Source organism: Sorex araneus, chromosome X, assembly GCF_027595985.1.
Source record: "Sorex araneus isolate mSorAra2 chromosome X, mSorAra2.pri, whole genome shotgun sequence".
In the NCBI taxonomy this organism is placed as follows: Eukaryota; Metazoa; Chordata; class Mammalia; order Eulipotyphla; family Soricidae; genus Sorex; species Sorex araneus.
Window position 1 is genome coordinate 332,471,869 of NC_073313.1, and position 27,472 is coordinate 332,499,340.

General features: G+C 49.9%; 1 protein-coding gene and 1 pseudogene across 1 annotated transcript; both read right to left on the bottom strand.

Moving 5' to 3' along the window:
- Positions 1 to 5,338: 5,338 nt before the first annotated feature.
- LOC101554666 (U2 small nuclear ribonucleoprotein B''-like) lies at positions 5,339 to 5,961 on the bottom strand (annotated as a pseudogene).
- Positions 5,962 to 22,721: 16,760 nt separating this feature from the next.
- On the bottom strand, positions 22,722 to 24,303 carry ASPRV1 (aspartic peptidase retroviral like 1). The gene has a single exon (XM_012932878.2). It carries the CDS (start codon positions 24,114 to 24,116, stop codon positions 23,340 to 23,342), a length of 777 nt encoding a protein of 258 aa, XP_012788332.2. The 5' UTR covers positions 24,117 to 24,303; the 3' UTR covers positions 22,722 to 23,339.
- Between the last annotated feature and the right edge of the window lie 3,169 nt (positions 24,304 to 27,472).

A 27,472-nucleotide genomic window follows, 5' to 3' on the forward strand; every position in this document is an offset into this window, starting at 1 on the left:
AAAGAAGAAATAATTGCCTGGCACTGCTGGATTCAGCAATTGAACAGCTAAAGAAATTGAGTATCTCCATGTTCTCTCAAAATCATAAGATGAGAATTCGGAAGGAATCCAATTCTAAGATTTATTCCAAACTTAAAATTTTCGTTTCTTCTTCTCTCTGGGGTGGGGTGGGGTGGGGTGGGAGCTGAGGGGGGTCATTCTTCGTTTTAGCTTTTACCTGAGAACCAAACTTGCCTTTTACCCCGTCCCTAGAATTGGTGCTCGGGGGCTCTAGATAACCACCAATGTTGGGAGCATCTTCTTACTGATAAAGACAGTCTAGACAGGAAGCAGCAGATGAGAGTATATGAAATTCTGTTTCCAGATGTTTATTTCTTTATGTAAATACGATGCCAATGTAAATCTTGTGTCAAGACATAGAGAATGGTGCTTTTTACTACAGTTAGCACATGCATTTTTAGAACTACTACATGTTTTAGAGAATCTTTGCTGTGTATATGTAAACTTCTGTATTGTTCGACCGTTAACAAAAAATAAATAAATAAAATAAATTATTTCATTATTAAAGAAGCTTTGGTCTTCCTGATGCTTTGTCCCCCCACCCTCCCACCCCCACTGACTCTTGGAATCTACTCATGGGATCTACTTACAGAACGAAGTAATTCAAGTTTCTTTTTCATTTGATGGCAAATTCCCTGGCCCAAAGTTTTCAGCCCTTGCCTTCTGTGATAAGAATTTAAATTGTGTGGCTTCAGCCGAGGCCATTTGTTGATCAGCAGGAATGACTGTGCCAGCTGCCCCACTTGCCCACTTTGCCTGCCCCCGTGCTTACTCTTGGCGGCCACTTTCTTCCCTGCGATGCCCCAATATGCAGATGGCCCACCGGGAACGTACATGCCTCAAGAATTCCCTGTCTTCCCAGCTCCCAGAGTGTGATGGGAAAAATAAAGGTGCCCAAAGGATTTAGTGCGAGAGCCTTAGTCGGGGAGCCCAGCTGGATAAGGACATGCTATAAAAAATGGATCCAGGGCCTGGAAAAAGAGAAAGAGGGAGAGAGAAAAAGAGCGAGCGATGGTTGGAGACATTGTGGGGAAACAGGACAGACAGGGAATTGCTCAGTGGCGCTGGGGTGTGGCCTGTGGGGCAGCTGGGATGGGACCTTGGCAGATGATGTGGCATTACAAAGAACCGAGTATCGAGTATCAGACAATTACTGAGAGAAGAGGCGCGTGGTTTCCCATATTATCCCTCGGCTCATTTACATTTGCTTGTTCACTTAACAGGGATTGGGCACCTGCTCCGTGCCAGGCTTTGTTGTAGAGTCAGACACATCAGTGAACCTCACCAAACCCTGTCCTCCCCAAACTGCCATTTACAGTCTGTTGTCATGGGCCCATAGGCCTCTAAAATGAGCTGAACTGGAGCGCAGGGTCCGGCCTGTCTTCTTGCTGCACTCCCCCGACCCCACCCCCAGCTCCCCGAGGAGAACACTAAAGTCACAAGGAGGGAAAGGGTGTCTTTGTCCTTCATGACTAGTGGCCTCTTCTAAAAACCACCTGGACGGTTGGAAAGGTGTGTGTGTGGTACCCTCGAAGTTAATGCTGATGGTACACAGCCTGCAGAGCATGAGGAAGAATCTCCTTGAGGAAAGGGTTCTAGCTCTTCCCTTTCCTCCAGAGAGCCAGGAGCACCCCTCGAAGCAGATGCGATTCTTGGCTCCATCTCTGTGGACGGGCTCCAAACTGAACCCACCGAAGAGCGAATTGTTCGCAACTTCAAAGAAGACTCGTTCACCACAGCACCAGGATCCCTATTTACTGTGGCTGAGGAGAGATGCTTTGAAGCACAGAGGATGACAAAGATAAGTGCTCACATAGAGACAGCCTCCCCCACAGGGCAACCAACCTCAGTTCCGAGGTTCCCTGACTCAGCTCTCAGTTACCCAGAGGAGTGTGTCCCTTTGTAACACTGTAAGGAGCCATGTCGGCATCCTAGCCAGCCCCACGTACTGTGGCTGCCCTTGCAATGCCCCCATCAGCCCTTCCATAGGATGCTGTGATCCCCGTTTCACTGGAGAGGAAGTTGGGAGACAGAACAAGTGTCTCAGGGCTGGGGAGATGGCACCAAAAGCTGAGGCATATGTTCTGCTTGCAGGAATTCCAGGGTGGGTCCTCAGCGCCACATGCACACCCCCCCTCCAACACGGGGGCATGGCACACCCACCCAAACACAGTACCTCTGGGGGTGGCTCCCCACAAAGTGGGAAAGGAGGTATTTCCCCCTGCTCAGGGCTGCCAGGCTATGGCTTCCGTCTGTTTGCAGGAGCCTTGTACCAGTGCAACCTTGCGTGGTGAGTCTGTGCTGGGTCCACCTCTGAATGTGGCGCCTTAGGGTCCAACAAGGCAGAAACCAGAAATGCACAAGACAAGTCATTGCTAAGTCATGCTCTTCTCTTATTCGTCACCTTCCCCCTGGGCCAGATGTGAGGAAGAACCCCCGCTCCTGGGGCTCCAGCCCCGCCTGCTCTCTGAGGGAGACCTCCTGCAGGGAAGGTGAAGTCTGTCTCTATCACCTTTCTCTGACTGTGATCCCCCATTACATCATACTGTTGACTCAACCACTGTTGACTCAACCCATCACTCAGGCCTTGGAGTCAGTTGTCAAGTTTGGTTCACCTCTGCAAAGTTCCTGTGGTCCAGCAAGGCTCTCTTCCAAGAAACTCTGAAATAGGGGCCCCCTTGCTCCCATTGCTCGTTAGGCTCCCTCAGTTAGGGGTCCCTGCTTCTTGTGGCTGAAGGTCCCTCAGTGGGGGAGCCAGCATGGATTAGCTGACAAACCCGTTCTTTTGCTCACTCTACCCCAAGCACAGCCCTGGGGTATCCTTGTGGAGAAAGAAAGGAGGTGGCTGGGGCTGCTGAGTGCTACATGGGGTTGAACGTGTTTCCCACACAGAGGTAAAAGAAACTGTAATTCAGGACCCTAAAGTCACCACCCAGTCAAAAGTTTAACTCCAGTTGTATTACCCCATTCAAAATTTTAGAATCCGCATGCTCTGTACTACTGAGATATCAGGAGTAGCATACCACATTGGATGGGATGTAAAGTAGAAGGTGACTGATCTCGATCAAGAAAATATTAGCACACAAGGCTCAACATAAAACAACATGGTAGCAATCTCTTATACAAGGGCTTAGTAACTCCAGGGCGAGATATGACAATCTTCACACACTTTCTTCTACAGAAATTTTTGATTTTTAGTGAATTATTCATAACAAATAATGCAAAATAAATTATTTAGGGCCTGATAGTGGGGCAGGCTTGGGTGGTAGTTGGGAAAATTAGAAATAATGGCAATGGAAAGGTGTAATGGTGGTGAGATTGGTGTTGGAATATTGGATGTAATAAATGATCGTGAACAACTTTCTAAAATAAAATTTAAAAAATAATAATTTCCAAATAAAGGAAAAAGAAACTGCACGTGGGAAGGGGTGATCGACCCCTCTCAGTGGACGGAGGGGTACTCTGCCTGGTGAGAATTCCAGAACCAACTGCTCTCAGAGGGAAGCCACAGTCTCTCGGGAAGGTGGAGTCAGGTGTTAGCAGGACAGCTGAGGCTGGCACAGAGCAGACACAAAGGACGTGTCCCTGAAACCCAGACAAGTGGTGGGCTAGAGATATGGGGCTGGGCAGTTCCCTGAGGCCTTGAGGTGACGTAGAGGCTCGTACAGATGCCCTGGCCACACCCGGGAGAGAAGGTGACCTTTGACAGAGAAGGCAGTGTCTAGACCATGTCTAGTTCAAGCACCTACCTTAGGGGAGATACTCCAGCCTGGTGAGCCCCCAGGGCCACCTTGGGGACAGTTTAGAAATCCCAAGAGGCAAATCTCCAACCCCACACAGGTACCAGTCGAGGTGAGAAACCCATAGCCAACTGTTCTCTTGACATTCTTCCCATCACCCAAGAGTTGCCAGCAGGCCCTACAGATTGAAGGTGAGGTCCATGAGGAGGACCCACTTTCTGAGACCTCGGGAGGCCTTTGGGGGGTCAGTGCACTCCACCCACAGTCCTCTGAGGCTGCTGTCCCGACTAGGTTCCTGACCTCTAAACTGAGGACAATTGCGATACCTTCTTCCCAGAGCTGCTGTGGGGACTGAGTGGGATATGGGATGGAGAGTGTGGCCCAGTGGTTGGCTTCCAGGAAGCTTCTTTCTACATAAAGGAGAGAACGGTTTTCCCACCAGGGAGAGAACCTCACGCACCACTAGGAAACATACCAGAGATTTGCAGAAGACACAATTCTGACACCCAGAAAGGAAAGCAGCCTAGGTGGGAAAATTACATTTGAGGGTGGGGAAGTGTCTCAACATGTCATTCTGACTGTGCTATTTAGACAACAAATAGTGGCAGGAAGTGGTTAAACTTCCAGGGGGAGTGGAAAAGAGGGTGACTCAGGGACAGCACTGTGACCAAGAGTGGGGGAGGGGCTCTTTTCCAGGTAATCATTTCACCTAGGCACCCTGCCAGAAGTCAAAACAAACCCCAAACTCCTCCAGGCCAGCAGGACCACTCAGAGTGGGGCCAGAAGCTGTACCAGACACTATTCCAGGAGCTGCTAAAAAATACTATTAGAAAAATTTTATGTGCCTGACTTAAGGTATATTCTAAACTAGCATATGTATTTAATGATAGGAGAGTAGTCACATAAACAAAGTCTACATGGAATACAAATGAAGGTTTATTGTACGAAACTACGGTCTTAAAATTTCAAGCTCAAAAACTAGGTCATTTTAATCCTTCACAAAAAAAAATCCCTTTCCTTTTCCCTCCATGGCCTGAGAAATATGCAAGGTGCTTGCTTTGCACACTGGTGACCCAGGTTCAATCCCTGGCATCCCATATGGTCCCCCAAGACTGCTAGGAGTGATTATTGAGCACAGAGTCAGGAGTAAGCCCTGAGCACCACTGAATGCAGGTACCCCCCCTTAAAAAAATTCTTTGTTTTTTTTGGATCACACCTGGTGATGCACAGTGGTTACTCCTGGCTCTGCACTCAGGAATTATCCCTTGAGGTGCTCAGGGGACCATATGGGATGCTGGGAATCAAACCCGGGTTGGCCGCATTCAAGGCAAACGCCCTACCCGCTGTGCTATTGTTCCAGCCCCTTAACAAATTCTTTCCCCTCTACCCTGAGTTATTACAATGGTGATATTTTATATATATTATATATAAATTAAATATAAATATATAAATGTGTATATATATACACACCTACATATGCATATATTTATATAAACTATAAGTAACACCAACTCCTTTAAAGATTACTCTCTCAAAAGTTATTTCTCGGCATAGGTGATCTTCATTGCATGATATGGTGTGATCCTAAGTCCCTTTAAGGCATCCCTAGCAGCTCCAGACTGACTGTCATTTTCAAATTCGACCAAAGCCATGCCACATCACCCAGGGAGCAAGTCACTTTCTTAAAACCAGGGAACTGATAAAATAGGTGGAATATCAGCATCTCATTAGTCTCTACTGGAAAATTATTAGGAAATAAAATATAGCTTGGAGGGTAATGGGGACCTGAGGATTTGGCCCTTAGGTATTAGCTGAATTTGGTTTTACTAACCAGGCTTTTTGTTTGCAGTTGTCTCTATCTATTTCACAGTTTTGGTTTTCTGCTTTTTTCTTTTATGAGCAAAAGTACCACACATCTTAGATATTGTATCAGAATCTATTTTTGCATACTGGATTTGCACTGGTTTACCATAAAACGGAAATCATCTTGTAATTGCCTGAAAGCATTGGTGGATGCACCAAGTTCCCTAAATATAATTAAGTCCTGTCCCCTCATCTCTATGATCTTTAAAGCCACACTATCTACCATGTGACAAAACTTCTTCTTTGATTTAATCGTTCGTATTATTGATATAATGTGTAGCACTGGTTTGATATCCATGTTTTGAGTCAAACTGTTCAAACAGAGAACACCATAAAGACAGCTGAGTTTGTCTTTTAGGTTTTTGGCTAGGTGGCTAGCTCAGGTGAGCTCTTGTCTGTGAGGCCCTGGGTTCAATCCCTGCCACTGCAAAGAGGGAAAGGAAGGAAGGAAGGAAGGAAGGAAGGAAGGAAGGAAGGAAGGAAGGAAGGAAGGAAGGAAGGAAGGAAGGAAGGAAGGAAGGAAGGAAGGAAGGAAGGAAGGAAGGAAGGAAGGAAGGAAGGAAAGAAGGAAAGAAGGTGAGGGAGGAAGGTGAGGGAGGGCGAGAAGGAAGGTGAGGGAGGAAGGTGAGGGAGGGCGAGAAGGAAGGTGAGGGAGGAAGGTGAGGGAGGGCGAGAAGGAAGGTGAGGGAGGGTGAGAAGGAAGGAAGGGAGAAAGTTGGTGGTGGGAAATGTACACTGATGAAAGGATGGGTGTTGGAACATTCTATGACTGGAGAGTGAGGGAGAATGATGAAATGGATCCTTTTAAAATATATTTTATTTGGGGGCCAGAGACACTTCAACAGACTGAGCACATGCTTTGCAGAGGCTGGGCTCTATTCCTGGTATATGGTCCCCCAAGCATCATGGGGAGAAACCCCAAATTCAAATTTAAGATTAGCTCCTGAACACCACTGGGTGTGACCCCAAAGAAAATGATAATAATAGTAACAGTAAATGTGATTTTGGAATCTATTTTATCTTTCCTTTGTAGAAAATAAGGTTGCAGTCAACAGATACCCCACCCTGGTACAATAAAAGTGTGCTCTGATCTCTCCATCTACAAGTGAAAGTAAGGCTGACTAAATGAGGTGGGGTCATCTGAATCGAGAGAGCAGATGGAAGGTGACTCTAAGACATGGAAAGAAATAAACTGCCTCTGGCGCCATAATAAGCTCATTAACAAGCCATGATCCAGAGACTTATAAATAAATCTCAAAAGAGAGCAACAAGTTACAGAGATGCTTCCAGACCCCAAAGTCACCATCCAGCTTAAAAAATTTAACTCCAGTTGTATCATGCCATTTAAAATTTTAGAATTTCTGGAGTGCTTGGCCGCAAATGCGGCCACATGATAGCTCATACTCTTCACCACTGATATACCAGGAGTAGCACACCACATTGGATGGGATGTAAAGTAGAAGACAACCAATCTCAATCAAGAAAATATTAGCACACAAGACTTAACCTGTAACAACATGGTAATGATCTCTTATACAAGGGCTTACTTACTCCAGGGTGAGATAACAACAATTTTCACATACTTTCCTCTATAGAAATTTTTGATCATTTTTAGTGAATAAACATAACAAACATAACAAACAACACAAACTATTTAGGGCCTGTTATTGGGGCAGGCTTGAGTGGTAGCTGGGAAATTTGGAAATAATGGAGGGGGAAAGGTGTAATGTTGGTGGGATTGGTATTGGAATAATGAATGTAATAAAACATTGTGAACAACTTTATAAAAATAAAACTAAATTTAAAAAAAGACATGGGAAAAAGCTTTCTGAAGAACAAGGGCTACTGGTCTCATGGCTGATGTAATTCTGACTATCTGTCTGTCTGTCTGTCTCTCTGAAGAACCAGGCTCCTCCCAGGCTTTCAACAGAGACCAGGGCAGCACACAACAACCTGGGTGTGAGTCACCTGTTAGAAGCAGACACGCCACCCTATCTACCCAGTTCAAAAATCTGCACTGGCATTGTGTAGATGTCCCATAGTTTCTTTATCCACTCATCTGTTCTCAGGCACTTGGGTTGTTTCCAGATTCTGGTTACTATGAATAGTGCTACAATGAACATAGGAGTGCAGATAACTTTTGTTTTGTGTTTTTGGGCCCATAGGGTATATTCCAAAGACCCATATGGTGGGTCATATGGGAGCTCAATTTCTAATTTTTTGAAGAATATCTGTATAGTTTTCCAGAAAAGCTGGACCAATCAGCATTCTCAACAGCAGTGATTGAAAGTCCCTTTCTCCCCACATCTGCATCAGCACTCATGTTCTTTTTGGCGTGTGCCAGTCTCTGTGGGATGAGATAATATTTCATTGTTGTTTTGATTTGCATATCCCTGATTAGCAATGTAGAGCATTTTTTTCATGTGCCTTTTGGCCATTTGTATTTCTTCTTTAAGGGAGTTTCTGTTCAACTCTTCTCACCATTTTTTTTTATGGATTGTCTTTTGTTTTCTTGTAAAGTCCTACCAGTGCTTATATATCCTATATATTAACCCTTATAGGATGAATGTTGGATAAATAATTTTTTATCATTCCATGGGCTGTCTTTGTATTCTGGTCATTGTTTCCTTTGAAGTGCAGAAGTTTCTTAGTTTAATGTAGTCCCATTTGTTTATCTTTGCTTCCACTTGATGGTCAGTGGTGTTTTGTCATTGAAGATGCCTTTTGCTTCAACATCATGGAGAGTTTTGCCTAGGTTCCTTTCATGACTTTTATGGATCCAGGTCTGATATCAAAGTCTTTAATCCATTTTGATTTAATTTCTGTGCATAGTATTAGAAAGACGTCTGAGTTTACTTTTTTGGTATGGAGCTAACCAATTTCTCTAGCACCACTTGTTGAAGAAGCTTCCCTTGCTCCACTTCAGGGATCTTGCTACTTTATTGAAGATTAATGGATAATATACCTGAGGGTCTATCTCAGGAAATTTGAGTCTATTCCATTGATCTGAGGGTCTGTCTTTATTCTAAAACCATGCTGTTTTAATGACTACTGCTTTGCAATACATCTCACAATGGAACACTGCACTGCTCTTAGAAAAAAATCTAAAGTTATAAAATTTGCTTATCATGGATGCATGTGGAAAGTATTATGCTGAGTGAAATGAGTCGGATGGAGAGGGACAGATATAGAATGATTGCTCTCATTTGAGAGGTATTTTTAAAAAATCATAATATGTGAATAATACCCAAAGATAGTAAAAACAAGGGCCAGGAGGACTGGTCTATGGTGGGAATCTTGCCACAAATGGGGAGGAGGAGTTCTGTTTAAACAGAGAAGAGACTACTATGACAATGATAGTTGGAAATAATCACTCTGAACAAAAACTGAATGCTGAAAGTGATATCCATGATACTGCCTCAATAACAGTATTGCAAACCACAGTGCCTACACGGAAAGAGAGAAGAGAGAGTGAGAGAGAGAGAGAGAGAGAAGTATCTGCCATTGAGGCCAAGTGTCCCCCATAGTATCTGCTGTGAGGGTGGGGCAAGGGGAAGGAAACTGGGGACTTTGGTGACAGGAAAGGAGCTCTGGTGAAGTTGGGTGTCGGAATATTGTATGACTGAAACTCAATCATGAACAATTTTGTAACTGTATGTCTCGTGGTGATTCAATTAAAAATGTGTATTGCAAAGAAAAAAATTAAAATCAATATGCAAGGGGAAAAAAATGAATCTGCATTGGCTCCCAATGGAAGAGGAATGCTATTCTCACATTTGCTATTAGTTTGTTTTGTTTGAAGGCCACACCTGTCAGCTCTCAGGGGCTACTCCTGTTTCAGCCAGTGCTCGGGGGACCATGTGGTTCGAGGCATGGGAACTAGAGTTCCCACATGCAAAGCATGAACTCCAGTCCACTGCACCATCTCTCTGCCCCAGTGGTATATTTTTAAGAAGTAAATTATTTGAAAATTTTAGTATTTTATTAAGAAAGTACTCACAGGTTCGAAGCCACCAAGTCATGTGATTCTTACTGTGACCACAACAGTAATGAAAGGAGAAGACATGGGGAATGCATACATACATAGTTTATTATTTTTCTTTCACACATATATAATTTAAAACACTGTAGCCACGGTTGGGCTGGATGGAGATCTAGTACAGCAGGTAAGGTGTTTGCCTTGCACACAACCTGGATCTGAACTTCAGCACCCCACCTGGCCGGCCAAAACTACCAAAGATAGATCTCTGTGCCCAGGGCCGGGAGTCAGCCTTATGCACCGCCGAGTGTGGCCCCAGCCCATAATAATAAATAAAAGCAATGTGAGTGAGGACAAGTTGGGGCAAAACAAACTTACTGAAAAGGAGAATTTGGATAAATTGTCATACACAGCATTATTTTTCAATAATCATTTTTGTCTTCGGCTGTTTCAGAGTTCATCGCAATGCTGCTCGGGCCTGCAGTGTCAGGGATGACCTGGGTCCTCCCCCACAGTACCTGGGGGTGTCTGGGGCGAGCCCCGCCAAGCTTAGGCCCGGAACCCAGCGCTGCTTGCCCGCGTTGCGTGCTTACAGGCGGCCGCCAGGGGTTGCCCGCTCTCAGGTTAGCGCCTACCGAGGGTTGCACTTGATTTGCGGTGCTGCGGGCAGGGGTGTGGGGAACTGGGTGGACCTGTGTGTCGGGAGTTGAGGAGGGGTGGGATTGGGGTGTATCAGTTTTCATTGGGGTGCCCGCTGGGGGTTGCCCGCTGGGGGTCGCACGCTTGAGTCCGGGTATAGCGCCCACCTGTCCGCAGTGCAACGGCAACCAAAGGAGACGCCACGTGGGGCGCTAGGACTCCGCGCAGCTGACGCGGCGGGCACCGGGACTGAACTCGGGGCCTCACGCTGGCAGGGCAGGGACCTCAAACTTCCCCTGGCACCGAATCGAAATGTGGTTTAGGAGCCAGCGCCATAGTACATTGGCGTAGGGCATTTGCCTTGCTCGCGACCGACCCAGGTTCGATCCTCGGCATCCCACAGGATGTCCTGAGCATTGCTGGGTGTAGCCGCCAAACAAAAACAAAATGTATTTTACTTCCCCCGCATTGCGGGGGAAGGGGGTTCCAGATTGTGGGCCGTTGGGATCTCCTTGGGACAGGTAATGCGCCGTTAAATTCACAAGCTCACTCTTGCTAGAGGAGCTCGCTAAGCCACTGAAATATCTTCCAGGTTTGTGCAGGGGATTCCCCCATTGCTCCCCCGAGACACACACACACGCGCGCACGCGCGCACACACACACACACTTACATACACACACGGTGCTCGGAGGCGGTGCTGCCAGGGGGTTCAATTTGCCAGTCTGAGTTTACCATGCAAGCGCTGGAAGCCACCTTCCCGGCTTGCCATTGGTTTGCCTCCACATCTAGCGGTGCTGGTGACCACTCAGGATATTGATTTTAGTGTGGGACCACACCCGGTAGTGCTCAGGGTTTATCCTGGCTCTAAGTTCTGGGATCACCCTGGGTGGTGCATAGGGGACCATGTGGGGGTGCTGGGGAGCAAACCCAGGTCCGCAGGGCACAAGGTAAGTGCCTTACCTGCTGTATATAGGTGGATATCTCCATCCTTCACCTTAGGGATGGACCCCAGGGCTCCCACATGAAAAGCATGTGCTCTGTCCTTGGAGCCCTCCCCCTTCTTCCAGATGGTTCTGTGAAGGGACCACTAACAGCAGGATTGGCCTGTTCATGTCAGTTCTAGGGCTGAAATCCATATCCTGGCACTTGCCAGACCAGCCATTGAGCCATCCTCTGCCCCAATTTTTTTTAACTGGAGTGGGGTAGGAGGCTATACCACTAGTCTGTGGTGTCTACTCCAAGTTTGGTGCTCATGCTGTGGGACCATGTGGCTTGGGAAACAAACCTGGGGTTCCTGCATGCGGTTGTTTGAGCCATCTGTTTAATTTAACTATGAAAATGTTAATTTAAAAAATCAAAATAAATTTAAAAATTTTTAAAAGAAAATGTTAATCAAAATTTTGATGTAGCATGGAGATAGCATTCATCCTTTTGTGCCTTGCCAAGTTTTTGCTTTCATTTTAGAAAGGTTACCCTCCATTTTGGATTCCTAGATAATATTTTAGCCAACCATTTTAATTCTGTTTAATTGCCATGTAAATCATGCACGTGGCTAAATGTGCATCAAACATTATTGGCTAATGAGCATAAAAAAGAGTTCATCATCATTGATTATCAGGGAAATGAAAAAGAAAATGATGAGAGACCATCTCACACTGAGAGTAGCCATGCCAAAAGGGACAGAAATGACCAGTGCCTGGGGAAATGTGGTGAAGAGGGAGTCTCCTCACAGCTTGTGGGAATGTGGGGATGTCATCAAGCCCAGGCCCCATGGAAAACAGCCTTGAAACTTCTCCAAAAATTAGGAATAGAGCTTCCACATGAACTAGTGATTCCCTTCCTGGACATCTCTCCCAAGAACACTGCACTACACTGTCGTCCGTTGTTCATCGATTTGCTTGAGCGGGCACCAGAAATGTCTCCATTGTGAGACTTGTTGTTGCTGTTTTTGGCATATCGAATACACCACGGGTAGCTTGCCAGGTTCTGCCGTGTGGGCAGGATACTCTCGGTAGCTTACCAGGCTCTCCGAGAGAGACGGAGGAATCAAACCCGGGTTGGCTGTGTGCAAGGCAAACGACCTACTCGCTGTGCTATCGCTCCCCCAAGAACACAAAAACATTAATTTGAAAAGATATTTGTCTAACTATGTTCATGACAGTCTATTTTCCAGAGCCAAGATCTGGAAACCACCCAAGAGCTTAATGGCAGCGGCTGGAAACAGAACTTGTGGCTTGTCTAAATCATGGAATACTACTCAACTACGAGAAAAGATGAAATCTCACAGCTGGTTGTCATGTGAGAACCGGAGGGTATCATGCTAAGCAAAGTGAGTTAAAGACAGGATAAATACTCAATGATCTCTCTCATATGTGGAATATAACGGAACAGTAAGAGAATGAACAGTGACCAAGAAAAACAGAGCTGAGGCTGCTAAGTGCTGGGGGTAGCAAAGTAAAAAGAGGCCAAGAAACAGTGGTGAAGGGAAGCTGTCACTGGGGTATGCACAGAACAGAGACGCTGTGTTCCTAAAGCATTAATATAAACATCCTTGGAAATTGTGGTATCTACATTATTTAAAGTGAATCAACTATCAATGAGCTCAGTTAAAAAATTTAAATTAAAAAATAAATAAGAAAATAGGGGCTGGAGCGATAGCACAGCGGGTAGGACGTTTGCGTTACACACGGCTAACCCGGGTTCGAATCCCAGCATCCCATATGGTCCCCCAGCACGGCCAGGAGTAATTCTTGAGTGCAGAGCCAGGAGTAACCCCTGTGCATCGCTGGGTGTGACCCAAAAAAAAGCAAAAAATAATAATAAAATAAAATAAAATAGTAAGAAAAACAACAAACAAAACCAATGAGCTGCTAAATGAATTACTACAAACACCCACACAGCTACCACCCAGTCAAAAAGCAGAACACTGCGGCCCGCCTCCCACAGCCGCTGGTGTGGGACTTGCCCACTGGCCCCACTCTACCCACTCATAGCTAAATCTCTGAGGAGTTGTGAGCCAAGTGGCTAAAATTTATGGATACACCAGTACCTGTTGAAACCTCTGGGGCACCCTCAGGAGGGGGCAGGTTGTCTACTTCACCCATATCCATGTTCCACCACTGCCGCCAAGCCAAGGGCTCAACTCCACCACTAATCAGTCACTAAACTAATATTCTTTGCAGAGACACCAAATTGCAAATAATAATAATAATAATAATCAGGTTTCCCAGTGCCCAGGTTGAAAACTCTAGGGTCTTCTTGGAGTGGGCAGTCTCCCCTCACCCAACCATCCTCCCAACCTCCCATACTTCCGGGAAGCCCTAGCACCATGCCTGCCAACCTCCCACATCTGCCGCCATGTGAACTCACTGGCCCAGACCATCGATGCTGAAGTCTCTGGACCAGACAACCACACTCACAGCTATGCAACACCCCTAATTCCTCAGCCCTGACATCCCAGAAAGAGCACACCAAATTAGATGGGAAAGTAACATTGACGCCAACTGAACACAACAAGCAAAAGCAGTAACACAGAAGGTTCAACTAGCAACAAACAGCTGTAAATCCTCAGACATGGACTTAACCCTGTGATGGGATATAACACTTTTCACATTTAAAAGAAAAGATTTTTAAAAAATTTTTTTTTATTTTGTATTGGAGCCTTGTTATCTAATCAATTTCAACTCTAGAATTTATAAACAGTTGTGGCTTCTGTCACATTAAAAAATAAATTAATTTTTTATAAGCAGCAGCAGGACACAGCCAGCCCCCAGTCACCCTTTCCCAACACAGCTCCCGTCTTCACCCTAAGGGAACCTGCTTTTGCCATAATCACATCCTTTGGAACCTTTATGTATAATTTTACCTTCTGTGTACGCATCTCTATGCACTGTGGTTTCATTTTACCCATTTGTTTTAGAATATTCTATAAATGGAATAACACAGTCCACGTTTGTGCCTGGTGTCCTTCAACACGAGGGCTGTAAGCTGTGTGTGCCGTATGTGGTCGCCCTGTGTCCCTTTTCATTACTGGGCCTAGAGGTTTGTAACAGCACACATCAGAAACAATCTGAATGTTCAAAAATAGGGGATTGGTTAGACGAAGTAGGGAAGTTTATAAAACAGAAAGTACAACCCAAACCTACTTTCTACTAAGAATGAAGAAAGCAAAAACAGGAATGAGAGATAAAGGGAAAGACAGAAGGAGGGGCCAGAAAAAAGCAGTACAGGGGTAAGGCGCTTGCCTTGCATGCAGCAAACCCCAGTTTGAACCCTGGCCCTATAGCTGGTCCCCTGAGCACCTCAAGAGTAACGCCTGAGAACAAAGCCAGGAGTGAGCCCTGAGCATGTTCAGGGTTAATATGCTCCAAAGAAATAAGTAAAATAAAGAAAGATGCTTCCAGAAAAATGTCTGTAGAGAAAGAGGTGGGAAGGGACATGGCATCAGATCCGTGGAACAGAAGCCAATGCAAAGTTCTGTACCAAACAAACATTATTTTGGATTGACCTAATTTTCTGGTTTTCCTAGATGAGCCTGCCTGCTTTTGTAAAACAAAACAAGTGAACCAACAAAAGACACTGGAAGGAATTTGAGCAATGAAGAAACCAGTGATGAAAGAAAGAAAGAAAGAAAGAAAGAAAGAAAGAAAGAAAGAAAGAAAGAAAGAAAGAAAGAAAGAAAGAAAGAAAGAAAGAAAGAAAGAAAGAAAGAAAGAAAGAAAGAAGGAAGGAAGGAAGGAAGGAGAAAAAGAAAAAAGAAAGGAAAAGAAAAGAAAAGAAAAGAAAAGAAAAGAAAAGAAAAGAAAAGAAAAGAAAAGAAAAGAAAAGAAAAGAAAAGAAAAGAAAAGAAAAGAAAAGAAAAGAGGAGGATCTAGGATTTGGAGCTGGTTTTAGTCCCCCCCCCCCTCATTTATTTGCAGCCAATTCTCTGCTTGTTTGGTGGTTTTGTGAATGTTTTTCAGTTAAAAACTGTTTCCAACCACAATTGACGTGGCCTGGTGCTCTGCAGACTCCAGCACACCATTCTGTTAACCAAGGTCTACGATTACTGGACACAGCCTTTCAAATTCATTCCCTTCCCTCTGTCTTCCTTGCTCCATTAATAAATGCCCATAACCAAATGCTTCTTTACCAAACCTTTCTGGGTTCCAGTCAGGTCAGTCATTCAGCACTTGAGCAACATGGCACCCACTCACCTTCCCGTCTCAACATCTCCCTTTATGAGATGGGGCTGAAGCCCACTTTGCAGTGGGTTGGTGAGTCAAACTACCCAATCAGCCATGTGAGCCCCCCAGCGTCAAGTCTCTCAGCCTCTCTTTATGCTCAGGGAGGCTCAACAGCATTCCCACCTCCAACCCCATCCCAAGGTGGGGGCCACCAAAACTGTCTCTAGTGTCATGGCAAAAAAGGGACCCTGGGGACAAAACTGCATTTAGCTGACACTTTCCTAAATCTCATCCGTCTCTCATACCCCAACTGATGCTGCAGCCTGGCCAGGGTCCTCTGGTCCCTTGTCCCCCGGTCTCCTCCGGCTGCTGGATCTCCCAGAAACCCTCCCCCAGGCCACCTCCGTCCGCCTGGTCTTTCTCCCAGTGCCCCTGCACAGGGAGCAGGAAGTAGCCACACAAACATCCCTGGTCCTTCCACCCGTGGCCTGTAGCCAGGTTTCTCAGTGCTCTCCTGCCGCTGGCCCAGAGCCAGTCCGGAACCTGCAGGACACTCTCACCCCCATGCTTGGCCCCTGCCTACTCCCGTGGATGAGAAAGGGAAGTGGGAGTTGGTCTTTGAGTGAGGACAAGGAGATGAGGACCCATCTGGACAGGGTGTGGCCAGTGGCTAGTCTGGAGAACAGGCACCCCCACACTGCCTGACCCCTGAGGAAGGCAGGACCTGAAGTCTGGGCTCCCTGCACCCCAAGGCCAGGCACAGCATGCAACACAGGGCCTTGGTTTAAAGGGACAGGGACACTGGGCGTCTCTCTGTTAACTGTGCCTAGACCTGGGGACTTGCAGGCTCTCTGGCCTCAATGCAAAAATGTTGCAGAAACATTCGAGGACCTTTCCCCAATCCGGAACAGGGGGTACCCTCAAATGACTGGGAGAGCCCACCTCAACAGTCTGCATGACAAGGACTCAGAAGTGGGAAAACATTGAAAACATGACATTTCTCACCCAGTTCTATTTCAGGACTGACAAGCAGTTAGTTGCTTTACAGATTGTCATCACGTCACTTCTTGGCCGGCCACACTCGCACAGTTCCCCATTACCTAAGGGCTGAAGCCCTGATTGCATGCGAGAACTGCCCGCCTCCTGCCTCCCCACACTGGCTCCTGGAGCAGACATCACCAGTCAACCTCCGCTGTGACTGAGCCCAGTCCCAGAATCCTCTGCGGCACTGCCCCCAGGCAGCCTGATAGATCTGAGCTGGAAGTGAGCTATTTTCCTCTCCTTCAGAACTCACACTCAGGGGCCAGGGATACTGCTCGTTGTAGCGTACTTGCCTTGTATGTACGAGGTCCTGGGTTTGATCCTGGGGACTGAAAGAGAATTTTTTTGTTAAGAATTTTTTTTTTTAAAAAAGACAGAATTTTTAGAACTCACATCTAACACCCCCTACACACATCTTACTGCTTAACTCAGAAAATGCCCTTGGTATATTTAAGTTATAGGACTTGTTTTTCCTTTCTAAAATGTATGTGATTGATAACGCATTTTTAATTGAGTACATTTTGGAGCTGAAGAAATCCAGCATCTATCCTTTTATTTTATTTTATTTTATTTTACTTTTTGGATCACACCCAGCAGTGCACAGGGGTTACTCCTGGCTCTGCACTCAGGAATTACCCATGGCGGTGCTCAGGGGACCATGTGGGATGCTGGGAATCGAACCCGGGTCGGCCGCATGCAAAGCAAACGCCCTACCCGCTGTGCTATAGTTCCAGCCCCCAGCATCTATCCTTGACTGGCAGCAGTTTCCTCAAAGGTCCTACAGGGATCTCCGTACCTGTCCTAAGTCAGCTGAGAGCTGGCAGCAGTCCTCAGGGTCTGCCTCTGCAGGGCCCGGCATTTTCCATGCACTCCCCTGCATCTCCTGAAAGCACAGCCACCGCAGTTCAAAGCTCAGCTCAGGGGGCTGGAGCAATAGCACAGTGGGTAGGGCGTTTGCCTTGCACACAGGCGACCAGGTTCAATTCCCAGCATCCCATATGGTCCCCTGAGCACCGCCAGGGGTAATTTCTGAGTGCAGAGCCAGGAGTAACCCCTGTGCATCGCCAGGTGTGACCCAAAAAGCAAAATAAATAAATAAATAAATAAATACAAACAAAGCTCAGCTCATAGGCCAGATAATACGGCAGGTAGGATGCTTGTCTTGCATGTGACCAACCCCACTTTGATCTCTGGCACTGCATTTGGTCCCTGAGCCCTACGAGGAGAGATCCCTGAGCACAGAGCCAGGAATAAGCCATAAACCCTGAGCACCCCCAGGTGTGACTCAACCTCAGCCTCGCCCAAATGGACAATAAAACCTGGGCGTATAGATCTGCGGGCAGCCCACCAAGGCCCAGGCTTCTTTTGCTAGCTCTGCCCATGGGCTGAGCTCACACTTCACTCACTTCCCAAGGCAGAAGGAATTTGGGGGGTGAGGGCAGGGGGCAGCTCAAAAGTGGCCCCCAGAGAGTCCTACAAATAAGCCTTCGGAACTGGGGGAGGTGAGCCCACCAAACCCATGCCTGGGAACCAGGTCTGAAGCCACAAAGGAGAGCCAAGCAGCCAGCATTCCCCTCCTCCCCACACCCCTCCTGAGCCAGGGTGTCACATTTGCTCCACAGGTCACTAGGCCGGGAAAGGACAGAGTTGACCGCAAGTGGAATGTGCAGTAGCTTGGGTGATGTCAGCTGCTTCAGTGTCTCCTCCGTGACTAAGACCCAGGTGTCCAGGCCAGGTCATCTCGCTGGGGCTGGAGGCCAGCTACTCCCCCGGCACCACGAGAGGCTCCGGGCCTTCAGTTGTAGCTCCCTCTGCCCTCCTGACAGCCTGACTCCTGGTGACCTCAGGTGAGCACCTGCGCGCTGGTACCTGGGCACACCTGGGAGCGGAGCCTCCTGGGGAAACGCAGCCTGATTGCATCACTTGCAGTCTGACTGGCCGCTGAGGACCACCCACACCGGCCCTGAGCCGGTGACTAATACCTGGTTGTTTCTAGGTTTGTTTTTCATAGGCGTAGGGCTAGCAATTCTGAAACTACTTTCTGAGCATTCTGTGATTGAGCAAATAGGTAACCTGGAGCCAGGTTTCTCATTGCGGGAATGAGGGGGTGGCTCGGACAAACCCAAGGGCGCAGGCTGGAAGGGAGGTGTCAGTGTATGCGCGCATCTTCTTGTGTATCTGGAGATAGACCTAGAGATGGACTGTAGTGTTTCTCTTAGCTCTGAGAGGACCTGGAAGGAATCAAGAGTAACCAACACACCTAACACCCAGGCCTTGAATGCCAAGTTCAAAGAACCAGGGCTCCTGGGAGAAACGGTGGATTCCAGGGCTGGTGCAGGGGAGGGACAGGATGCAGCAGAAAGTAAGGAAGGGCCCAGGCCATGTCCCAGGAGGGTCAGAGCCAGTCCGAAGAAGCTCCTGAGACCAAATGCTAAGCAAGTTGAGCATCAGAGTAGTCATGAGGCCAGTAGCTCAACAGCTATCACTCAGTGAATAAGAATTTGGGAATCTACAATCAATAGTAAACAGGAAGGGAAGTATCATCTTTAGGCTTGAAGTCCTAGGTGCGGGGAGGGGCTCAGCCACAGAGGCTGCCTTGCATGTGTGAGGCCCTAGGTTCCATGCCTGGCAGCTCAGACAAAACCAAATCAACAGAACCGTGAACACCAGTTAATAAACGTCCCCGGGACGGCTGGGGCAAACACTGTGGGTCATCATCGGGTCTGGTGGGAGACCAGCTGGTGGGGGCAGAGCCCCAGAGCTCCCACCTCGAAAATCACCACTAATTAAATCATCAGTAATTAAAACCACTCGTTAATTAATCTCCATGCCAGAAAGAGAATTTACAGTGGAGGCCCCTGGCAGACATCACTGTGACCGACGAATAAGGACTAATGTGACCGTGATGGGGCCTGAGAGGGTCACACACCACTTCTAGGTCTTCTTGGCAAGGAGGCGGGATCTCGAGTCCCCCCCGGAGAAATCATCCCCCACATCAAGTTATTCGACAACAGAACTAGCAGGTCTCTTAAGTACCCAGGTCACAAAAATGAGGACAGAAACTTGTTGAAATTGAGAGAGACCAAGGGCCAGGAAGACAGAGCAAGGTTAGAGCATTTGCCATGTGCACAGCCACACCTGGTTTGATCCCTGCCGTCACATATGCTTCCTTGAGCCCCTCCAGGAGTGACGCCTGAATGCAGAGTCAGGCATAAGCCCTGAGCCTCATCATGTGAAGTTCAACCCCTGCCCACTCACTCCCTGCCTCCCCAACCCCCCTCAGTGAAAAGACTGAAGGGATAGGAAAAGGGAAGGCCTGGGAGTCTGCACTGGATCCTGGGTGGGGAACAACTGCTTTCTTTTGCTTTAAGGACCATGCGTGGGAAAGCTGGGAAAATTTAAGGACCCCTCCAGATTAGGTCAGACTATAGTATCTGTGTTGATTTCTTTTTCTTTTCTTTTTTTTCTTCTTTTTTTTCTCTGCTTTTTGGGGTCACACCTGGCGATGGACAGGGGTTACTCCTGGTTCTGTACTCAGAAATTATGCCTGGCTGTGCTCAGGGGACTATATGGTATGCTGGGAATCGAACCCAGGTCGGCCGCATGCAAGGCAAACGCCCTACCCACTGTGCTATCACTCCAGCGCCCAGTGTTGATTTCTTGAGTTTGATCATTGCACGTCAGTGGTGGGAAGCATCTGGCCCATGAAATCATGTGCTCCAGCCCTGGTCCATGCCAGGCGAGACTCTATGCTTCTCAGCAGCTGCCCATGGTCCATCTGCCCATGGCCTGTGAGTGATGTAAATATCTACTGGCCCTGAGCAGATAAACAATCCCCACCCCTGTTGTATGTGGTTCTAGAGGGTAATTCCTTCCTTAGAAAACTGACAGAGTATTTAGAGGTTTATATATATATATATATTTGTGTATATATATATATATATATATATATATATAGTCGGTACAGTTTTGAAACAGTTCATATGGAGAATGACAACGATAAAGTTAACTGGTTAAAGGTTAATATTTGGGGTTCTAGAGAGATGGTGCAGTGGGGAAGGTTCTTGCCTTGCACGCCACTGGCCCAGATTCAGTCCTTTACACCACACATGATCTCCTGAGCACTGCCAGGAGGGATCCCCGAGTACAGCCAGGTGTGGCTGAAAATACTCCCCCACCCCTTGAAACAGAAAACAACAAGATGAAGAAGAAGAAAAGAAGGCACGCGTGCACACACAAAACTAGAGGAATCAGAATGTTCTTGGGCAGGACTTTGCAGTCTTTGCATCAGAATCCCCTGGAGACTTCATGCAGTACAGATTCTGTGCAGCCTGGGGCAGGGGCTGAAATTTTGTATTTGTTTGGGTGGGGGGGGCAGCGTTGGGGATTTGGGTCCCAGCCAGCGGTGCTAGGGACTACTCCTGGCTCTGTGCTTGCTCAGGGAACCATGTACCGAGGATTGAACCAGGTGAGCTGCATGCAAGGGTGTGGCCAGCCCTGAGCTTTCTCTGGGGCTGAGAATCCTGCTTCCACCCGGCGCCAGCTGGTGCTGCCCTTTTGTAGGTCTGGGACTCGCCCCGTAGGTCACAAGGTGGACAGCTACAGCTGGGCGGTAGAGCAGGGGCTGTGAGCCTGGATGCGGAGTCCGTGCTGGATCCGGCAGGTGCAGCTACTGGGCAGGTGGGATTAGCCTTCTCCCTGCCCGCAGCCCGTGTGGGCATGGGGACAGCTCCCTGCCCGCAGCTCTCAGCATGGGAACAGCGGCCCCCTGTCCCAGCCAGAGTAAACAGCGCTTTAATTCCCTCCAAAGGCAGATGCCCACGGAGCCCCCCGAGAGCAAGTCAAGCACAAACTCCTCGCAGCCTGTCCCGGGCCACTCTCCTGGGAGGCAACCTCCAAGCCAGCCAAAGAGCCACCTCCAGTGCCCACCGCCCAAGCCGCAGTCAGAACCACCCCTGCCTCCCACTGACCCCCCCCCACCGGGCCCCCCACCCCACCCCTTAGGACAGAGCCAGGACTGTAGATGGAACACAAGTCACCTGGTTCTGGTTCCTTGCTGACCTGAGGAAGGGCAGGGAGGGGACAATCTAGGCGCCACCCTGGAATTCTGGCACGGATCCCCCTCCCCTGCCTGCCTCCCCACCCTTCCCCGAGGAACCTCTGAGGGACCCAGAGGAAAATAGGTCAAGGGGTGGGGCCTCCCCACGTTGGTTCAGGAGAGAGAAGGCAGCCCAGTTAGGGGTTGAAAAACTGACCTGGAAGGTCTCCTCCAGCGCCCCACTTCCCTCCTGAGAAGGTGGGGCCTCCCTAATCAGGCAGTGCTGGGCCCAGGAAGTGTGGCTCTGAGCCCCAGTGGGCCTTCTAGAGGCCAGTTGACAGGCTCTGCCCTGCCCCGGGGACTGTGGGTCTCTCCCCTACATGGCTCCCTTGTCCTCCTTTGGGAAAGATGACCCTTCCCCACCTCCCATGAGGAGGTCACGCTGCCGGTCTCTCCAAAATTCAAATTTCATTTGGATTTTGTTTCGTTTTCTGATTCCTAATCCTGCCAAGTTCCAGAAACACAAGCAGGAGCTTGGAAGCAAACACGGTGAACTCCCCCCTCCCCCAAAGAGATGGACACCTCATTCTGGATTCAGGAATGCCCTCCCAGCTGCATCCTGCCGCTCTGACTTGGGGCTTCATTCCAAGCCCCTCCAGGGAGAAGCTGGCTCCCCCAGAGCCCCTGTACCTCCGTCCTTGGGCTCCCTTAGCCGCCACACCCCCCAACCACCACCACCACAGGCCAACGCTTGTCCTCTGACCTCGCTTTCTGCTGCCTTCCCCCCTCCCGGCAGTTGGAAGGAATTAGTTGCCAGGCGGACCGTTCCCCATCTGTTTACAATCACCCTGATTTTCCAGTCCCCCACGAGGCAGCCCACAGATAGCTGGAGGATCACCATCCTGCCCAATCGCGTTTGGGCATCCCAGGAAGCTCGGGTGCTGAAACGAAGAGAGGAATTGTGATTAGGTCAGAGACTGACAGGCGTTATAGGAGAAATCAGGCAAAGCATTTGCCATCAAGACTGTCTCAGAAAAATTCAAGATACATAATCTCAATACTCTCTCCTCACTCCAGACCGGGCAGCCCGTAAACGCTAGAATCTCCTTCTCTGATATTTACTCTGTTTCCCCCACCCTCTCACACCCATCCCATTCATCTTCAATCAACACTTGACACGGTTTTTCCATGAGTCAATCTTTATTAGGTTTTGAAGTGAAGAATTATTAGGCCAAGACTCGGAAGATTTCCAGGCAAATGACAGAAGGAAGGGTAGAGGGGACAGGGAGGAGACCCAGCGCTGGGAACACCGGCGTGGCTGAGCCCGGGGGAGCCAGGCCTTTCTCCTGCGCTCCCTGCAGCTGGACCCAGCCCAGCTGAGGTGGACGGCACGGCCCCCAGGACAGCTCAGCTGAGTCTGAGGGACCTGAAGGGGGCTTGTCGCACAGACAGTCACTTCCTGCCTGCGTGGCACCATCTTCCAGCCGTCGGCTCTTTGCCACCGAGGGTTTCCTGTCAGCTCGGGGGCCCCCTGTCCCTGTGAGGAAGGCGGCCTGCTGCCCCTCACCTGAGCCGTTTCTCAGGAAGCATCCCCCACCAGGGGCAGATCAGGGCCCCTGACTGGAGGGCTGGGGAGGCAGGTTGTGGTCGCTGGGGAAGGGCTGAGCCCAGGGCTCCTGGAGACAGACAGACAGACAGACAGACAGACAGACAGACAGACAGACAGACAGATGCCCTTTTCTTCTACTGGGCTGGGTCTTCTCACCAGTGTTTGGTGAGGGAGGGTGCAAGGGGTCAGGAAACGGGGGGCTTCTTAATAGGATTCCTGCTGGCCCTCGTCCGACGGCTCCTCCTCTATGAGCTCCAGGTCAAACTCATCCTCCAGGGACCCCCCAACGGGCAGAAGGCGGAACTTCTTTCCCTTCAGGGTGCACGTGCGGTGCTCGAAGTCCAGGACGGCGTTGTGGTCCTGGAGCACGTCGGTGCCGATGATGGCCTCCTCGGCGCTGGCGTTGGCCACCAGAAACTCCGCCTTCAGCTTCAGTTTGCCCAGGGACACCACCGTGTCCCAGACACCCAGGATCTTCATCTCGGCCCCGTTGGCCACCTTCACCACATTCTCAAAGGGCCGCAGGGTGTCCAGGTCACCATCCGTGACTTCCTCCCACAGACTGGGGTGCACCACGGACACCTGAGCCCCGGAGTCCACCAGGAACCTCACGGGCACTTGGCCGATCTTGCCCTTGAGGTAGTAGCCCTTACCCATGCTGAAGGCGAAGACGATCTCCTTCGGCAGGTGGCTGTGGGCAGCCCCGGACCCCGCGAAGGCCTTCAGGAGGTTCTCCCGCAGCCCCTCGTAGTCTCCCTGGTCATGGCGGCTGAGGCCGTTGTAGACATCCAGAGCGTTTCCTCGGAGGGACTCTTTCAGGAACCTCAGCTTGGTGACATGGTCCCAGTTGTTGAGGTCGCTGATGACCTCAAAGCGGTGCAGCCAGAGGTGTGGGGCGACGTTGGCCCCGTCAAAAGGCTCTGGGACAAAGGCGTGCTCCCGCCGGCGGCCCTCCTGGCTCCTGGCTCCGCTCCCGGCCATCCCTCTGCTGTCCTCTGGCACCGCTGCTGCAGCAACCCACGCCAAGTAGAGAAAAGCCCAGAGCAGTGTGGGCGCAATCCCGCTGGAGAACGAGGCTTCTCGGAGCAGCGTGGCACAGGCGCCGGGGCTGGCGCAGGCAGAAGGGACGAGAGAGGGGTGGCTGTTGGCTGGGCGCAGAGGCGGCAGCTGCTGTGGCACGCTCACGCTGCAGCGCCTTTTAGATGCCCGGCCTGGGGCCCTGGGGCTCCCCTTCTCTTTGTTCTAGAAGCCCCGCCCTCCCCATCCCGCCCTCCCGCCAGCATCCTGCCTGACGAGCAGGGTCAGTGCCTCGCCCTGTGCATCTATCCACGGGACCAGTGCGGGCTGGGCCAGCCCACGTGCCCACGTGCCCAGAAAAGTCAGCCTCAGTCATGGGGAGTGGAGGGGCACCTGCTCCGTGCCTTGGTACCCTCCTCAGCCTGTGTCCTAGAACAACAGATGAGGACATGGACCGTGTTAAGACATCCAGGTATTAATCATCAGCCCGAGGCGCAAAGAGGTGGCAGGGACCGGAGACCCCCAGACAGATGAGACCCTTTGTCCTCAATGCCCCACTGACCACTTGGGTCAAAGGACGCGGCTCACGTTCACCCAACCCTGTGGCGTGTGAGACAAGAGATGATGGTCCTCACCCGAGCCCTGGAGAGGGAGATAGATACATGAAGGCACTGAGTCCGTGAGAATGCTTAGAAACCGTTTTAAAATGAGGACACACACAGACACACATGCATACACATGCATGCACATGCACACATGCGTGCACACACACACACACACACACACACACACACACACACACACACACACACGGACTCAATAGCCCCAGGACTTTCCCCTTGTTGCTGACGCCTAGCTCAGAGCCAGCCCTTTCCGGGCAGGCCCAGGCGTCCTCATTAAGGCCCTGAAGTGGGCTGGGGCAGCTTTGAAAGGCCTAGGAGTGGACGCTGGAGCTGCGGCTGTGGCTGTGCACCAACTCCAGGCAGCCCGCTCACACACCCCCAACCGTGGCTCCAGCCTCGCTCATCCAGCTCTCTTTCATCTTGCAGAAACCTTCCAAGAGCCCCTCGTCCCTGAACCACAGCCCCTGCCCGCCCACTCCTGGTCTTGTTTACGGGAAGAGCCTGGGGGAAGGTGGCTCCTGGCTGAGGGGCTGGACAGCGCCATATTGGCCAGGCCAGCAGTGAGGGCCTGGGACATGTCAGCCAGAGGGGACAGTCTGTGTGACCTCCCTCAGGGGCCAGGGGGTGCAAAACCGGCCCATGGAGACCCAAAGCAGAACCGTGGGCCTTCACTGCACTGCAATTTGGGGCTCTGGAGGGGACTAATGCCTGTGTGGTTCCCCCTGTGACCTTCTCTCCTGAGTGTGTGTGTGTGTGTGTGTGTGTGTGTGTGTGTGTGTGTGTGTGTGTGTGTGTGTGTGTGGTGCATGCTGGGCTGCTGAGTTCACTCTCAGGCGCACACATGCCCAACAGGCAGCTGTGAGAGGGGAAGTGGGGCCCTGGCTGAGCCCTGGCCCCGCAGGACACTAAGCTGAGAGGGCAGCCAGAGTTGGTGGCACACGTGTGGCTCTGGGCTGCTTTTCCTGACCCCGAGCTGACCATGGCTGTGGTTCCCCAGGGCCTGGTGAGTCACAGAGGTACCTCAGCCCAGTCCTGGAGAGAGGCCCCTTGGAGTCCACGGCCACACAGACACAGCCAGTGTCCAAATGGCCCCTTACACCAGCAGGTCAATGCTTTATCCAGGCTAAGGGAGGGTGTGGCGTCACTCTAGGAGCCATGGACAAGGTGGGCACAGTGGAAAGGGGCCAGAAGCCGACAGATCTCCCAGAAAATACAGAACAGCAACTACCAAAACTCAGGGGTCCTGCCACCCATAAGACCTGGGAGCCCCTTCTCAGGATACATGCAAGCCCCTGGGATGGGTCTAGTCCCGTGGCCGAGGGAACTGACCTCATGACTTCCTGGGTCCCTGGTACTCATCAGCCTACAATGTTGGTCATGGTGTGAATGAGAAGGCTGGCATGAGGCTGAGGGACAGGTGAGGAGGTGTGGCAGCTGGCAAACTGCTAGATGGGCCCTACTGTGGTTTTCTAATGTCATCACAGACGCTCAAGTCCCATCGCCCCATTGCTGTGGTCTAGTGGCTCCTGGGACCCAGGTGGTGGTATTTTATCAGGCTGGACTGGTGCTAAATTTGGTAAAATCACAGACTATCTTCCCCCTCAGCAATGAGGGAGACAGCCAGGCTGCCTGACACACAAGTGCCTAAGTGGCCAGACCGCAAAGAAAGACAGGGGATGGGGCCGGAGAGATAGTATGTGGGGGAGTGTGCTGGCCTTGCACACAGCTGGCCTGGGTTCAATCCCCTGCACCCCGTATGGTCTCCAAGTCCCATCAGGAGTATCCCTGAGTACTGAGCCAGGAGTAAGCCCTGAGTACCATCAGGTGTGGCCAAGGAAGGAAAGGAGAGTATAAAACAGTCTGGGGGCTTTGAACAGTTTGGGGGCTCTGAAAAGGCCAGTGATGTGCTGTAGTGGGCAGTGAGTAGGAGCTAATTGTTCGAGAATGTTGAGCCAGGTTTTAACCAACAGGAAAACACTGGGCTTCATGGGTGTATTTACACCACTGAAAGCAATAAACTCTAAATCAGGACCTTTTCCTTCCGGAAAGCCAGGGGGCCCTGAGTCAGTCCCTCGGCCACTCACGGAGCAAAGCTCCATGGCTAGTAATGTGCAAGTTTCTGTCAATCACCTGTTCAACCTCTTGGACCTAAAGAGTCTCTAATCCACCTTGGCCCATGCATGCCACAGACTTGGCTCTCTGGTCCTGTCTTGTTTTGTTTTGCTTTAGCTTGGGGAGCCACACCCAATGGCGGTCAGGGCTTACTCTTAGCTCTGTGCTCAGAGATCACCCCTGGTGGACTCAGTGGACTGTATGGGTTGCTGAGAATCAAACCCAAGTTGGCCGCATGCAAGGCACATGTCTAGCTACCCTACGATCTCTCTGGCCTCTGGCTAACTGTCCTGAGGATGGTGGCCCTCCTCTTGGACCTCCAAGACCAAAGCCCACTGGGTCTCAGGGTCCCTAGGTGAACCGGAAGGAGCTGTGGTTCTTTATTTCAGTTTTGTTTGTTTGTTTTGCCACACCCAGTGGTGCTCAAGGAGTATTCCTGGCTCTGCACTCAGGGATCACTCCTGGCAGCGATTGGGGGACCACAGGATATGCTGGGGATTGAACTCGGGTCGGCTGCATGCGAGGCAAACGTCCTACCCACTGTCCTATCTCTCCGGCCCCCAGAAGCAGTTGTGTTTGGGATAA

Bases quoted from the DNA above. Each gene is read 5' to 3' on its own strand.
- ASPRV1 (XM_012932878.2), bottom strand. From the start codon at position 24,116: ATGGCCGGGAGCGGAGCCAGGAGCCAGGAGGGCCGCCGGCGGGAGCAC.